The 14,893-nt window shown below is 44.6% G+C and overlaps 2 protein-coding genes and 1 pseudogene across 2 annotated transcripts; all 3 read right to left on the bottom strand.

The window, feature by feature from the left end:
- Positions 1-295: 295 nt before the first annotated feature.
- LOC147910819 (uncharacterized) lies at positions 296-858 on the bottom strand (annotated as a pseudogene).
- An 8,428-nt stretch (positions 859-9,286) lies between these two features.
- LOC147910818 (uncharacterized) lies at positions 9,287-11,523 on the bottom strand. Its single transcript, XM_087410406.1, has one exon. It carries the CDS (start codon positions 11,432-11,434, stop codon positions 9,287-9,289), a length of 2,148 nt encoding a protein of 715 aa, XP_087266532.1. The 5' UTR covers positions 11,435-11,523.
- On the bottom strand, positions 11,494-13,073 carry LOC147910817 (uncharacterized). Its single transcript, XM_087408688.1, has one exon. The coding sequence runs from the start codon at positions 12,679-12,681 to the stop codon at positions 11,566-11,568; it is 1,116 nt and encodes a 371-aa protein (XP_087264814.1). The 5' UTR covers positions 12,682-13,073; the 3' UTR covers positions 11,494-11,565.
- Between the last annotated feature and the right edge of the window lie 1,820 nt (positions 13,074-14,893).

Here is a 14,893-nt window from a genome sequence, read left to right as displayed (position 1 = left end):
AAAAAAAATATCACTCACATCTTGCGCACGGGCAAAGCAGGACAAAGATTAACGTTGAGAATCGATCTTTGCCGTTGAGAAGCGAGCCTGCCTAGGATCTATAGAGGGGCAGTTGTATACAAAACACTTTAGATCATAAGTGCCGTCACGAAAAGTTATCACTATAGAATATCGCGTCGAGATATAGGATGAATGGATGGATGGATGGATGGATAGACGGATTGGAAGTAAAGAAAGTACATATATATAATGATATGAACAAAAAAAATTTTTTTATTCACATATTATTACATCATTTCTTTTTTTTTACGTATTAAAAACTAAAGCCAATAGCTCGCAATCGACGAGCTGATGTTTGTTAAAAATATCGCTATCGCGTATAGCGTTTTTGGACGCGATGTTGGAGAATCGCGTATACTTGACATCAACCGTATCGACGAGTCGGGTTAATCGTTCGAACGTTACATCGATACATTCGTCAAACTCAAACATACGTCGTAGCGTCGTTTCGGTCATCATCATGCGTACGGACGAAGAATTGAGATGTACGAGCGTAGCATCGTTCAGCATGCAAACGCTGACGGTTAACGGTCCAACACTTATAAAATTGTCCTTATATTCGTTTCGTAGCATCTTGTAAACATTCCATCGCTGCTCGTAGAAACCTTTCCACGTTTCGAGAGACAGCAGCAGTTCATGTCCGCGATGATCTCCCAGGGCGATCTCCACGTAATTCGGTGGACCAACGTTGATTCCAATTTCCAAAAATTTAGCCCGTAGTCGTCAGATCGTAACGTCTACCCAATAAACGCATCTTGCGATGCTCCATGCTGTGTATATATACATAATGTTAAAAAAAACGTTTTGCATATAGAATGTTAAAACTTACATGTTACTGCAGTTCTTCTTCGTTTCGTACGATGCGTTGCTGTCTTTAGCGTAGTACATTTTTCAACCGTTCGTACAAGCGAGTATCGCAAGACTAATTGCACTCGCGTAAATTGCGATATATATATATATATATAACTTCTAGAATCGAAGAGGGGATAACTCTTCCCTCTTTTTCTAAGAATTGCGAACCTGTTGCAACACGTTTTATCGAGTCTTTCTACGTTTTTTTATTTTTTATTTTTTGTTCTACCGTTTCAGAGCGAGATGTTTCTTGCGGATCGACTCGCTCGTCTTCTCGATCCTCTCGCGATTTTTCACGCTCGCGCACTCAGCCATGTTCGTCTCTGGCGAAGTATCACGCAACGACTAGTCACGTTACCAGTATTGCAACTCGTTAAAATTCTGTCTGTATCTCCCGTCTTTAAGCGCACTATCTTGTCTATTACTAAAATCCATATTTTTTTTGTCCACAGTCACTGACAACGTGCAAATTCCGTCGTAAGACATGGCGGTGTTCACGTGTAACGGGTTTCAATCTGGTAAAATCTTTTTAAAGGATCAGCAGTTCTGCTTGTCGCGATCAGATGTTTAGGTAGCCTCGCGTACGTGGTGACAAAGATAGAAGCAGTCAACTTTCGCTTGGCGACCCATCGAAAAATATTCCTCACCGCACCTGCTTGTCGCATGCCACTTCTCAAGATAAAATATAATTTGGCGCGCCTCGTTCGGTGGACGATGGTCGCTATTGTTGGAAACTTAAGTAGCCGATTTCCGCATAGATGTAAATAAATTTACGAATATCGATTACTTTTGCTGTTGCAGTGATTTCGAATAGACCGTACCACGTTCTCGAAAACCGTACGCCATTTGGACTCTGATCAAAACTTATGATAACGTTTGGGTTTTTATCACAATTCGACGGGCCGCAAATGAGTCGCGCTTATGCGTACGCGGCAGCATTTCTCCGTGCTTGCGCTTCTCTCCGCACTGCCTCCCATCAAATCTTGCGATTTCACGTCACAGTTTGGATTGCCCGGCTATCGTCAGCGGTTGCCGCACGGAATTTCAATGCTCCCCCCTAAGATTACGCGCTCGTACACCGTATTAAAAGTGCGACGATCCTCGATGCCGCCATATAGCGTGAAATGTATCTCGCGCTGGTCATCCTTCATATCGAGGGATGTTAGCGCCGAGCAGTACAATTAACCGGGTCGTACTCTTATGCTGTACAGTGAATCATCGTGACACTCCTGTGGCGGGCATGCGGTCTTCCGGACACGTGAAGGCAGATTCGGCGGTGTCGAACTTATCGTCCCCCTGCGACTAACACCACCATCAGTCGGGCAGCGGACTCATATCGTCGCGCCCTACACCACACAGTAATAAAAAAAAAAGATTGTAGCGAAGGGGGGGGGGTCGGCGTCGCGCGGCAGTTCTTAGCTAAAGCGCGCGATAAACGCGCTTGGGGGCGGGGGGGGGATTCTGAGTACATATTCCGTGTTTTCGGTTTTGGCGTGGGTCCGGCACATCGACTTACGAAACGATTAACCAGAGGTGACGCGGGCATAAATCCGCTGGACGCGGACGATCTCACCGATAGACACACGGCGGACAAGGTACTCCCTCTAAAGCGCTAGGGTACGCGGCGTCGCGAGAGTTCGGCTCTGAGCAAGAGAGCGCCGCAGCTACCGTACTGGGCGCGATGAAAGCAGCGCGCAATCGCATGGGCATGAAACCGAAGAGCGAAACGACGAAAAAAGGACTACAAAAAGTCGGAACTTCGCGCCGTGGGCGAAACGAGGCAAGTGCGATTACCGTTCTCTAACCACTTGTGGGTGCACTGGGTTCCTTGATCTGCGAACAGCCAACGTGGCGAAGCGTTAAACGATAGCAAAACCGCGCGACGTCAGCCGAAGATCTGCACGTCACGATCTCGCGATGAACAAGGTCCGCGGACTGTATCTCGTCTCCGTACAATATGGACGCGACTCTATCTCGGTCCTACACATATGACAGGCGTAGCTGCGCGAGAAAAAAAGAAAACGTCAAAGAGACGATAAAAATCATACCTTCTGGCGCGCAACTACCAATTTAGCAATTGTAACGAGCTCGCGAGACTAAGGCGGGGTGGGTGTACACAATCTATATACAGTTTCTCATGCGTAACGCGTTACCGACTAGCGTGTGCGCCGGAACGAAAGCGGGTACGTGAATCTGTACGATTCTAACGGGCCTTGTACTCACTGGTAGCTTACGCGAAGAAAACAATCGCGCATTTTTTTGACAGTTTCTGCAATCTGTGCCCGCCTAAGAATTGTGCGATAATTTCGAGAACGACGCTATGGCGATAGAGTCAACAATCGCACGTCTTATCGACGTACGATCAGAGTTGCTGCGTACAGATGTGGTCTGCGTATTTCGGCAAACGGTAGACGCGCGTGACATATATAAAGCTCGCAGGTGCTGGAAATCTTAGATTAGTCAACGCTTTTTTCCGCAGTCGTTACGCGTCCTGAGCGGAAGGCACCGGCCTCGCGGGCGATTATTTCCCCCGCCCTAGATTTGAGTGAACGTAGATTACGAGCTCGTTTTTGCGATTTTTGAGACTTATCACACGAAATACCGACGTGAACGCATCGAACCAATTTTATTTCCCCAAAGACGACTGGAATTCTGAAGTCCCGAGGTTCTTACGAAGTGCGAGATAGAAATGCATTTTTCCTAAACGCGCGGGCTGTCGTGTGTGTGAGCGAAAACGGCCGCACTTAAACCGGTTGATTATGGGTGATTTACAATACCAATAACACTGATATGATGAGATGATTATAATGATGAGTGTGAAAATAGGCCCGATTACGCTCCGCGCAAACTACAACACGATGAAATGTGAGATTGATGTGCGTACAATCATAAAACACTTTTTGGGGTGCGTGTGCCAACAGCATTGGACGCTGTCTGTGATTCGTCGAAGCGAATACTGCAGCCGGAAAAGCACCAAGAAGTTGCAACGACTCGAGACGTGTCGATCACATAATGATGTAAAACTTATCCGCTAGAGTGCAACATGACCGCGAGTGCATACCGCAACGGCAAAGCTGCATACGATAACATGACTTTTCACCGGCTTGGCGCCGGATATAAGATAATCGGAAGAGGCCGAGGCAAAATTCATTTTTTTTACCTCCGATCATCGCATCGGGCATTACTAGTCAACGATACGCTCGTCGATCAAAACGGACGTTGCTCGGATTTTCGATGAAAGAGATCATCGTTAGATTGCACGTACGACGGCGACAGTACTAACGTTGAGCGGAAATGCTCGTGCTGAAGGAACGGAGCGTACGCAGAGATATAACGTATCCTTTACAGGTCGGGTGCCCGCCACAGTCGATAACACTCGCTAATCCCCTGCATCCGGAAGAGAACCGCACGCGATGAACTTACATTTTTAAAGTCTTTGCTCGCTGGGGGCAAACATTAATGACCTGATAGCTTAAACTTAAATACCGAGCCGATCCTTCGACGATCGCGCGTCGGCAGATTTGAGACGCACACGTACAATCCGTGTGCGCCCAACACCGACTTGTGTGTCACGTGTCGCGTATAAGAATACCCACCACACACAGATCGGGATACACGTCCGTCAGCTTTCCTATAGCAAAACTGACAAAGAACAAACTGGTCCAGGGTGCGCTCATTACATGGTGGGAAATACGTGTGCGTCGCGTTCAGGTGGTTAGATGCGATTCGGGGCGGTATGAAACAGCTGTGGCTGGAGATGTGACATAATATTACTATCTTGCGTAATCAAACTAGGCCACGCTCAAAACTATGTACCATGTCCCTCGACAGAAGCATGATCTACGGAATGCCGGCTGGGATCGCCAGAAAAAAACACTCCGCGGATATTTTAATTTCTGTGTCCGTCGCTACTACCTGTTGATTTGCAAGATTACAAACGCGGGTGATCCAATGCCTCGTCCTAGTTGATTTTAATACGAGCGCGCAACGACAACAATTGTCTACGGTGGAAGCCGGCGTAGCCAAGCGCTCGAATTATTCAAAGTACAGTGGGCTTGGAATTCCCGCCGTGTTATTGAGCGAAATAAATAACTAATCGATGCTGTCGTGCGCGTGTTGGAGAGCGTACCGATAGCTGAGCATGGCTTTTTCGTTCGTGGTATCTGTACTAATTTCCTCCGCTCTTGCAGAGGCACAACAGCATTTCGTGGCCCATCACGACGGCTACTCATTCGAGAAGCCGCTCTATTTTTATTTTCGCTCATGCAACAGTGTTCAAAAACATCATGCCTATGATGTAATTCGATTTGACGACGCAAACTTAACCAATGCGAAATTTCCTTGAATCGGAATGTTATCATATAGACCTTACGATGACTTGAATCTGGATTTTTACAAAACGATGTGCGTTCTGTACGACTTGGATATCCGCGTTTCTGTCAAGGCTACTACGGATACGAGTATCTCGAGCCGAGTCCTCATCTTTACAACTTTTTTACGTATGGTCCATTCGTGATCATTGATTGCTCCTCGACAGAACAATCAGTCAGAGTGAGCACCGGGGACGTGCGATTAGACTTTGATACAGAGTAATGTCCCGCAAATACAACAGCCTATTGTCTCATCATACACGATCGCGTGGTATAATCCATTGACCAATGTTGTGCGCAAAATCACCTAAGATTCATCTCTGACACGATATAAGATCTACGATACGTCGCAATCGACCGCAATCGACCGCAGTCTTCTCGACAACATGCTCGTGCAATTCGGTGGATCTCAAGGTCATTCATCGTTAACCAGAAAGGTAGTGGCGTTACGAAGACGGTGTTGAACATAGGACCGGTCAAAATCAAAAACACGTCAATTACATTGGACGATCCCAGTGCCAACTCTTGATTATTTTTTGTGGACCATACACTGACAATTGTCCGTCCAAAAACGGGGCGCTAACGGCTTAGCACCATGGATGCAATGGGAGACGGGATATCCCGGTACCACGAGGCGAACCATCTAATGAGACGATGCTGTAATTTGAAGATGAGCTTCGTGTTCAAGGGACGCGAGAAACGACTGCGTGCAGAACGTGCTTCTGGACGATGAGCGAGCACGCAGTACACGAGCCTTGGACGCCGTTTACGAAGACATGCATCTTTATCTAATCTAGATGGTACTAATATTCTACGATGTGGACAACATGTTAAGACATTGCGGTTTACACTATGTATTGAAGATATATAACTGGTGGTGCAAAGAAGTTTTAAGATAACAACGTCCCAAACGTATTTACTAGGTGGTCTGTGCTCCTCCATTGTAATGTTAAACGTTATATAAACGGGGTAAACGGTGGTGAACGTGTACGTAGTATGTACATATGATTGTATGGATATATGAGATATTAGGTAATGTCCTTATGATGTAAAACGTATTAGAAACGTATGTACGTATGTACATATTTAGAAACGTATGGAAACGGAGATATAGAATTTACAAGTGACAAAGAAAAATCACAAGCTAAATAAAACATGTAAAGCTAAATACGCCTAATGATACACGTGTCGCGACGTGGTCCGATCAGGTACTGTACGACTGACGTACAATTATGCAACATGTAATAGGATATATTATACTTTTTTTTTCATTCTCGTAAGCTTCAGTTACGAGCTTGTAAGACATGACCGAATAAAGGAATTCTAACGTCGAAAATTGCAATCGAGCGAAAGGTGGACTGTCCATTTGTCCGCCACGTCCCTCCAATCCACCGCCTTCCGAAGGAAAAAGCGATGATATTGGGAATATCCTTGAGAAAAGGTGTTCAAGTCGCCACGTGCTCATCACCACGTCATCGATGCCATCGAAATATAAATCATAAGTCTAAAGCCCATTGATAAACTCGCGAACCAAAACAATAAAAAATAAAAAAAACAGAAAGACTCGATAAAACTTTTGCAAACAGGTTCGCATTCTTATCAAGATGAAGAGTTACCCCTCTTCGATTCTAGAGTATAATTATCTATATATCTCAATGTTACGCGAGTGCATTAGTCTTGCCCGGGGGAATATACTCGCTTGTACGCACGGTTGAAAAAATGTACTACGGCTAAGACAGCACGCATCCCGAACGAAGAAGAACTGCAGTAACCTGTAAGTTTAACATTCTATATCAAAACGTTTTTTTTTTTAACATTCTGTATATCTACACAGCAGTACATCGCAAGATGGCGTTTTATTTGGGGTAGACGTTACGATCTGACGACTCACGGTCTAATTGTTGGCAATTGGAATCAACGTTGGTCCACCGAATACGTGGAGATGCGCCGTTGTAGATCATCGCGGACATGAACTGCTGCTGTCCTCTCGTGAACGTGGAAAGCGTTTCTCTACGAACACGAGGTAATGTTTAACAAGCATGCTACGAAACGACTATAAGGACCATTTTAATAAGGTTGGACCGGTGAACCTCAGCGTTTGCATCGGAACGATGCTACGCTCTTACATACTCCTCATTCTTCGTCGTACCATGAATGATGACCGAACGACGCTACGACGTATGTTTGAGTTTGACGAATGTATCGATGTCAACGTTCACGAACGATAACCCGCCGTCGATACGGTTTTATGTCCAGTATACCGATTCTCCAACATCGCGTTCCAAAAACTCTATCAACGCGATAGCGATCTTTTTAAAAAAAACACACCTCAGCTCGTCGATTGCGAGCGATTGCTTTAGTTTTTAATACTAAAAAAAAAAGAAATGATGTAATACTATGTGAAATAAAAACTTTTTTTTAGTTCATATCATTATATATATGTACTTCCTTACTTCCAATCCGTCATGTTCCATCCAGCCATCCATCCTTGGCCTCCGATTATCTCGACGCGATATTCTATGTGATAACTTTCGTGACGGCTACTTCTGAGCTAAATTGTTTGTTAGACAACTGCCCCTCTATAGATCCTAGGCAGGCTCGCTTCTCAACGGCAAAGACTCGGATTCTGTCGTCGCGCGTTAGCTTTGGGTGCTGCCTGCTTGTCCCTGCGCAAGATGTGAGTGAATATTTTTTTTTTCCTACACCGTGTCAACAATATTCTACCATTTAGCGTTCATGATGAATATTGTGGCCTTGTCTGTATTAGTGAAGTGATATTTTTTTGAAATATTGTGCATCTTATAAACATGCAAAAAGAACAAAAGTTTAGGAACTGCCTCCTTCTCCTCTTTCTATAGGTAGAGCAGAATACTATAGTTGAAATCTCACCATTAAATGTGTATTCAATTAAAAGTGTTCATCGGCCCCCCCCCTCATCAAAATTCCGAGGTGGATGTCTCAGGCATGTATGCATTCACAGAATTGCTTCAAACACCTCTCGACAATCTCAATGATCTGTTGAAGGAAAAAAGGAAATGGAAGAGAATAGAAAGAAAACTAAAGAGGAAGCGAGAAGAAAACTAAAGAGGAGAGCGTCTCCCCTCCTCCCTTTCCTCACGGAGATTCAGAATTATGTATCAGAATGATCTCTCTCAGTTACGCGGACATCAATTTTGAAGGTTCGATCGCATCCTCAAATTGCCGCTAGGTGGACGATCGAAGGCATTGCGCGTTAATAAATTGCCGCTCAACAGCACCTCTTCGACAATCTCGATTAGGCTGCGGTCAAACAGCTCTTCGACAATTCTCCGATGAGTCTTGGCCAAGAGGAAGTGGAGTAAGAGAAACGTGGAGGAGGAGGACTAAGAATTTCGCGAAGACGAAGTAGGAGGAGGAAGGAGGAAGGGTGTGGAGAAGGTAAGAATATTTTTTATTATATAGTTTTTCTTTCTTTTTTCTTTAATATTTCTTGTGGTTGTTTTCTAATTTGCCAGCGTTAGGGAGTGGACTCCGCAGTGGCTGTTTTGAAATGTATTTTTTTTTTTTAAGGATGGCGCTATGTCTACGGTGGTGGCCTGAACGCCCCTTGTTTTTTTTTTAGGATGGACGCGGGGTCTGCGGCGGCGGCGGAGGCGCTGGCGCCTGCGGTCGTATGCGACTCACGCAGCGATTTTCGATTCGAGATTCGTGTATACCTCGTGTAATTAGATACGTATACACGATTGACGGCGAGTAATTTCAATCTATTAGTTCAAACATCGCGTGTAATCTCGAAACGTATCGCTTCGCGCTACGACGTTATTCTTTACGCATTTCGCCTTTCTGTTAAGTCTACTTTCTTGCCCATCCCTCCCGCCGCGTAACATCTGCGCTATAAGCTCCACAATTCGGCATTAAACATCGTTTTTTTCATCCTTAATCAGGTCGAGTTACTTATTTTGTTCGCGAGAGGCATATCGATAAACGTTGGTCAGCCAGGATAAATTTTCCCCCCCCCCCCCCCCTCACCTCGTGTCGAATCTAACGATATCACGTTTCATAGTCTCATAAACATTGTCGTATTCTATATAGTAAATGAGACTATCCGTGTCGGTGTACATGATCTTGCATTTGTCGCGATACATCGGTGACATGTACTCGTGATGAAATTCGTACAAACAGACTTTCGATATGTCAAGTATGCACATACCCACGTAAATCAGCTTGTTGAATTTTACCTCGAGTTTGCGCATTTCGACGGCAATCAAATTTTCCGCAAAGACACTGCGGCTGTGAAAATTCGGTTTCGCGATCATTGCCTCCGCGCCGTACCGTCCGTCCCATTTTGTTATTAATTTGACATCAACGTGGTTGCGCACATTCTCCATAGTTTTGCCGAATACTGCGTTGTTCATTAATTTATATAAATTTTTTTCGAAATCGTTTTTCGCGGACGTTCTAAATTGTGTATTGAGTTTAATACAATCGTGAAGCCATGGAGATTGCGCGAATTGTAGTACTCGATGGATCTTTGTTACGCGAAGACCGTGACGAGTACATTGCTGCAGGTTGCGGTAATGGATGACGTAACGCTGCTTATCGTACAACGTCGCTAGAAGTTTATCTTCGCGCTTGCCAGGCGGTTTATCGCGCGTTGGACAGAAAGGTAGGTCAGTGTGTCGGTCGTGTAGATGCTGCGGATATTCGAGATCAACCTCGAGAATATAACCGGTAGGTGAATCCGGAGCGATCGCGCTCACGTCAAAGTTCGCAACGTCTTCGACCCACCGAAATTCGGTGTGTGGTAAAGGTTGACACATCGCCCATCCGTACAGATTATTCACATCGTAGTACATCAAGTACGACGACGGTTTCGACTGATCGAACGAACACATGTACTTGTTATTAGCCTGCGCGTATCTGTCGGAGCATTGACTGAGGCCACCGCGTATACCGCGCTCGATGAACATGACCATATCAATGTCAGTGAGCAACTCGAATCTTATGCATGTAAATTTCAACATGGCATCCCATGTGAAACCTGGCAATGTATAGTAATGCGCGGGATCGAGACAGTAACTCGCGATGCAGCTATTGCGGAAAGTTTCGAAAATGTCTGCTAATAACAAGACATCAGTTTTCAAGTACAGATCACTGTACTCGCCGAGCGTTCGAATGGAGAATCGCTTCCAGATGTTCGCGGCGTGAGCGTAATCGCTCTCGGATACTGTATCGCCTGTCAACGAACTGAAAAATAATTCGTGCGGTGGTAAGTGCGTGTCCTGCAATTTTTCGACACAATCAATGTATTCGTACGGAAAGACACCTTTTCGTGTGAGTAATTCAAATTCTTCATCCGATAATGTTGGAAATTCGGAACATACAATTTTTAATTTATCTTTATCGAGATACGACGTCAATTTATCAAGGCTTGTATTTAAAAATTTGAAAGAATCAATGAATCTTAATTTTATGCAATTTTTCTGAAAATTCTTTTCATTTGCATCTTTGGTGCTATCGACATGTTTAGTGAATGAAATATATTTTTCTTTAGTTATCGGTAGTATATCTACACGTCCATCGTACGCGGCAGCAATTTCCTTAATTATAAAATGTGCGTCGTAGCCCGATAAATTGTGAAAAATGATCGGAATATAAAATGAATTTTTATAATTTAAATTACAATTCGAATGCGCTGGACCACGATATCTACCGGTGAGATGACAATGATCGCGGACCCTCGTATCGTCCGGCGCGAACGGTTTCTCACAAATATGACAACGCGTCGCGCTACGGTACGCCTGTGTTTGTTCTTTCGATAACGTTTCCATGGGTACGTTGGCGAATACTATATTTTTCACTCGATGCGCCAAATCGTTGAGTTGTCGCGCGAACCACGCTATACAGTCTTCATCGCGATGGAAGTGATACGACGATAACGCGTCATCGTACGCACATCGCACGTAGTAGCCTATGCTAAACGCGTCATGCTGTTGATACGCGTATGATGATGCGTCTTCCTTATCGGATTTCGTCTTGCGTAAGACGCATTCCAGATCGGCGTAGACGATGAACGGCACTCGTTCTCGATTGTTATAGTTGCCGAATTCGAGCCACCTGTCGTCTTCGCTCGACAGTCGGATAGCGGAGTCGTTCATCTTCTTGCAGTCCATTATGTGCGACTGCAATTTTTCGTTGGCACTGAAATAGTGCAAGCATCTGAAAAAAGAAAAAATTATAACTATTATTTACCATTATTTTATTAGTAAGATGGAAAATTATAATAATTTTTTTTCATGTATACTTACCGATCGCAGAAAAATTTCCTGTTCTTTTTCCCATTAATCTGCGAGCTCACGAGACGGGATAGGTTTTTTATCCACGCAAAATATCCAACACCGTTGCGTGAATCTTGCACGTACAACACGTTGACGTGTTTCTTCTTCTTTTCATTGGAGAGTCGCAGAGGAAGAATCTGTTTATTCTCGATGCCGTACACGTTGATCGACACCACGTTTAACCGTTCAAATTTATAAATATCTTTTAAAGTCACTGGAAACTCAATGTTTGCGAGATTCAGTACTGTCATATAATGCGGATATGACGATTCCCAATCCGTATTCTTTTCAACCGGATACAGCGCGGCGACCACCGACCACGCGAAACATGCATTGCCCGTTGAACGCACACTGATCACCGCTCGTTTCGTTGCTATTTTTCGTGGCACTTTGATGTGACATCCCGCGTGCATTGGATTATCCTTATTCACATTCACTATCAAATTGAGGATTCGCGACAATGCCCATCCGCTGTCACGTTCCTGGAATTCTTCGAGCGATGCTAGGATAGGCTCGATGACACGCTGCTCGTACCACTCGCGCAAATCGGTGTATCGATATATCTCGTTGTTCTTTGTAATTATGCTCTTATGAGCACGTTTATCCTTCGTCGCGAACTCACCGTTGAATGCGGTGTTCACTTTTACGCTACCGTGTCTTTCTACAGCGTCTCGTACACGCTCGAACACTATTTCTCTCGCGTCTTCCAAAAATCGCCGCGGCTCAATGTGATTAGAGTTTATCACAGCACCTGTCGATATACGGCTTTCAAACGCGGCGTCGATCTCTCGCCAGACGAGAGATCTTTCGTCGCGATTCGCGTACTCGCCACTCGCGTACTCGCCACCAACGTGCACGAAACGTCGCTTCAATTCCAACTTTGCACCCGCGAGTCGCGCGATTCTCGTCACCGCAGATTGTCTGTATCCAATGGTGAGACGCGGACGCTTGGCACGACAAAGTTCTTCGAGCTGCTCGATGCATTCGTCGCATCGTTGCAGCCATGAGAAACACTCCACCAGAGTAGCGACCTGGCTGCACTGTTCCAACAGTTCGCGTTCTACTCGCTCGTAGTTTTCCATGTTTTTTTTTAATGTGTGCAAAGTGAACACATGCTACATGAGAATATAACAAAGGTAGTCTGCAATTGGTGCACGACTAGCCGTCTAGCCTACCGAAAGAACCGGTCTCATGCACCCTGACGTGATATATTCCTCCATCGTTAATGTCAACTATACGAATCATGCATGATGTGCATACGGTTAAAGAACCACCTGTTGTATAATAATTGTGGATCACACAGTGCTTAGTACGGGCATTCAATGTACGAATTTCTGGAGACGACACAAATTTTTCTACACAATCCATTTCATACTCGCTCATATCACTAGTACATCCACTATCGTCGGACAGTATTTCTTCGTCGGACGACTCTTGGTTCATTATATTCTCAAACGTATTGCAACAGGTTCGCAATTCTTAGAAAAAGAGGGGAGAGTTATCCCCTCTTCGATTCTAGAAGTTATATATTAGGTGTACAAAAAAGTTTTGAGCTTTTTTTTGTAAAATTCAATCTTTATTCAAAAACAAACGAAAAAATATTAATCAGCGAAATATTCTCCGTTTGCATCAACGACCTTTTGCCATATTTCGGGGAGCTTGCGAATTCCTTGACGATAGAAACTCACCGGCTTCGAAGCGATAAAATCATCAATGCATTTTCGTATCTCTTCTAATCTCACGAAATGTATATTAGCCAAATGATGCTGCAGCGACCGGAATAGGTAGTAATCGGAAGGCGCCATGTCTAGGCTATACCGCGTGCGGAAGAAGTTCCCAGCCTAACGCAAAGATATGGTCCTGAGTCGCTTTCGCAACATGAGGTCGAGCATTGTCATGAAGCAAGATCACTTTACGACGTCCTTGGTCAGTAAATGGCCTCTTTTCTTCTAATGCATCGCTCAAATTGGTCAATTGTTGTTGGTAGCGGTCTGCCATGACTGTTTCACCCGGTTGTAACAACTCGTAGTACAACACACCCTTCCAATCCCACCAGATACAGAGCAAAACCTTCTTGGCGTGGATATTGGGCTTTGGCGTCGATGTCGAATTTGACCAGGATCAACCCATGATTTTCTACGTTTAGGGTTATCATAAAGAATCCACTTTTCATCGCCTGTAATGATTTTGTGCAGAAAATCTTTTTTCCGGAACTTTGAAAGTAAAGTGAGTGCAGTGTCACGCCGTCGATTTTTGTTGTCTTCGGACAATTCATGCGGAACCCATCTGCCTTCCTTCTGAACCTTTCCCATCGTATGTAATCGTACGGAAATGGCTTGCTGCGTAACGCCAAGCTGTTCTGCAAGCTTCTTTTCAGTTTGCGCAGAGTTTATATCCAGCAGTGCTTGCAATTCGTCCGTTTCAATCTTTTCAGGGCGTCCAGCACGCGATTCATCTTTAAGACTGAAATCTCCTTGGCGAAACTTTTGATATCGTCTTTTACATGTAGCATGACTTACAGCGTTCTCTCCATATGCAGCACAAATCATTGCAGTGGCTTCAGCAGCATTTTTCTTCAGATGAAACGCGAAGTGGATGGAAAATCGAATATGCTCTTTTGTTATTGCCATCGTGAACACTACTAATTTTTGAAGTTATGTGCATCAAACGCCAAACCGTATGGCATTTTAGAAGGCCAAATGTTAACGCTTTAAAACCGCAAAAGGGCGGGAAGATATATAAAATTTAAATTATTTCGGTTGTATCAAATCTAAAGCTCAGAACTTTTTTGTACACCTAATACATATATCGCAATTTACGCGGGTGCAATTAGTCTTGCGATACTCGCTTGTACGAACGGTTGAAAAATGTACTACGCTGAAGACAGCAATGCATTGTACGAAACGAAGAAGAGCTGCAGTAACATGTAAGTTTTAACATTCTATATGCAAAAGAAACGTTTTTTTAACATTATGTATATATACACAGCATGGAGCATCGCAAGATGCGTTTATCCTCTGAGGGAAGGGGCGCGAGGGGTACTCGGTGGCGCGGGGAGTACTGGTAGGCGCGGTGAAGGGAGGGGGAGGCGTGGGAAGTCCCGGCGCTATCAGTGTTTACTGATATGATGATACGTATCGCTATGTTGTGGTGTCATGTATTATTGGGACCGCCGCTACCCATCACCGCAGGCACCAGTGCCACCACCGCCGCCGCGGACCCCGCGTCCACCCTAAGTGCGTTTCGAACTGTCGCCGCGGATCCCGCGTCTATCCCAAAAAACAAAAAAATTGC

This window comes from Acromyrmex echinatior, chromosome 1 (assembly GCF_024713525.1).
Source record: "Acromyrmex echinatior isolate Ae372 chromosome 1, ASM2471352v2, whole genome shotgun sequence".
Classification (NCBI taxonomy): domain Eukaryota; kingdom Metazoa; phylum Arthropoda; class Insecta; order Hymenoptera; family Formicidae; genus Acromyrmex; species Acromyrmex echinatior.
Note: the sequence above shows the minus strand (reverse complement) of the source record. Positions and strands in the feature narration are given on the sequence as shown.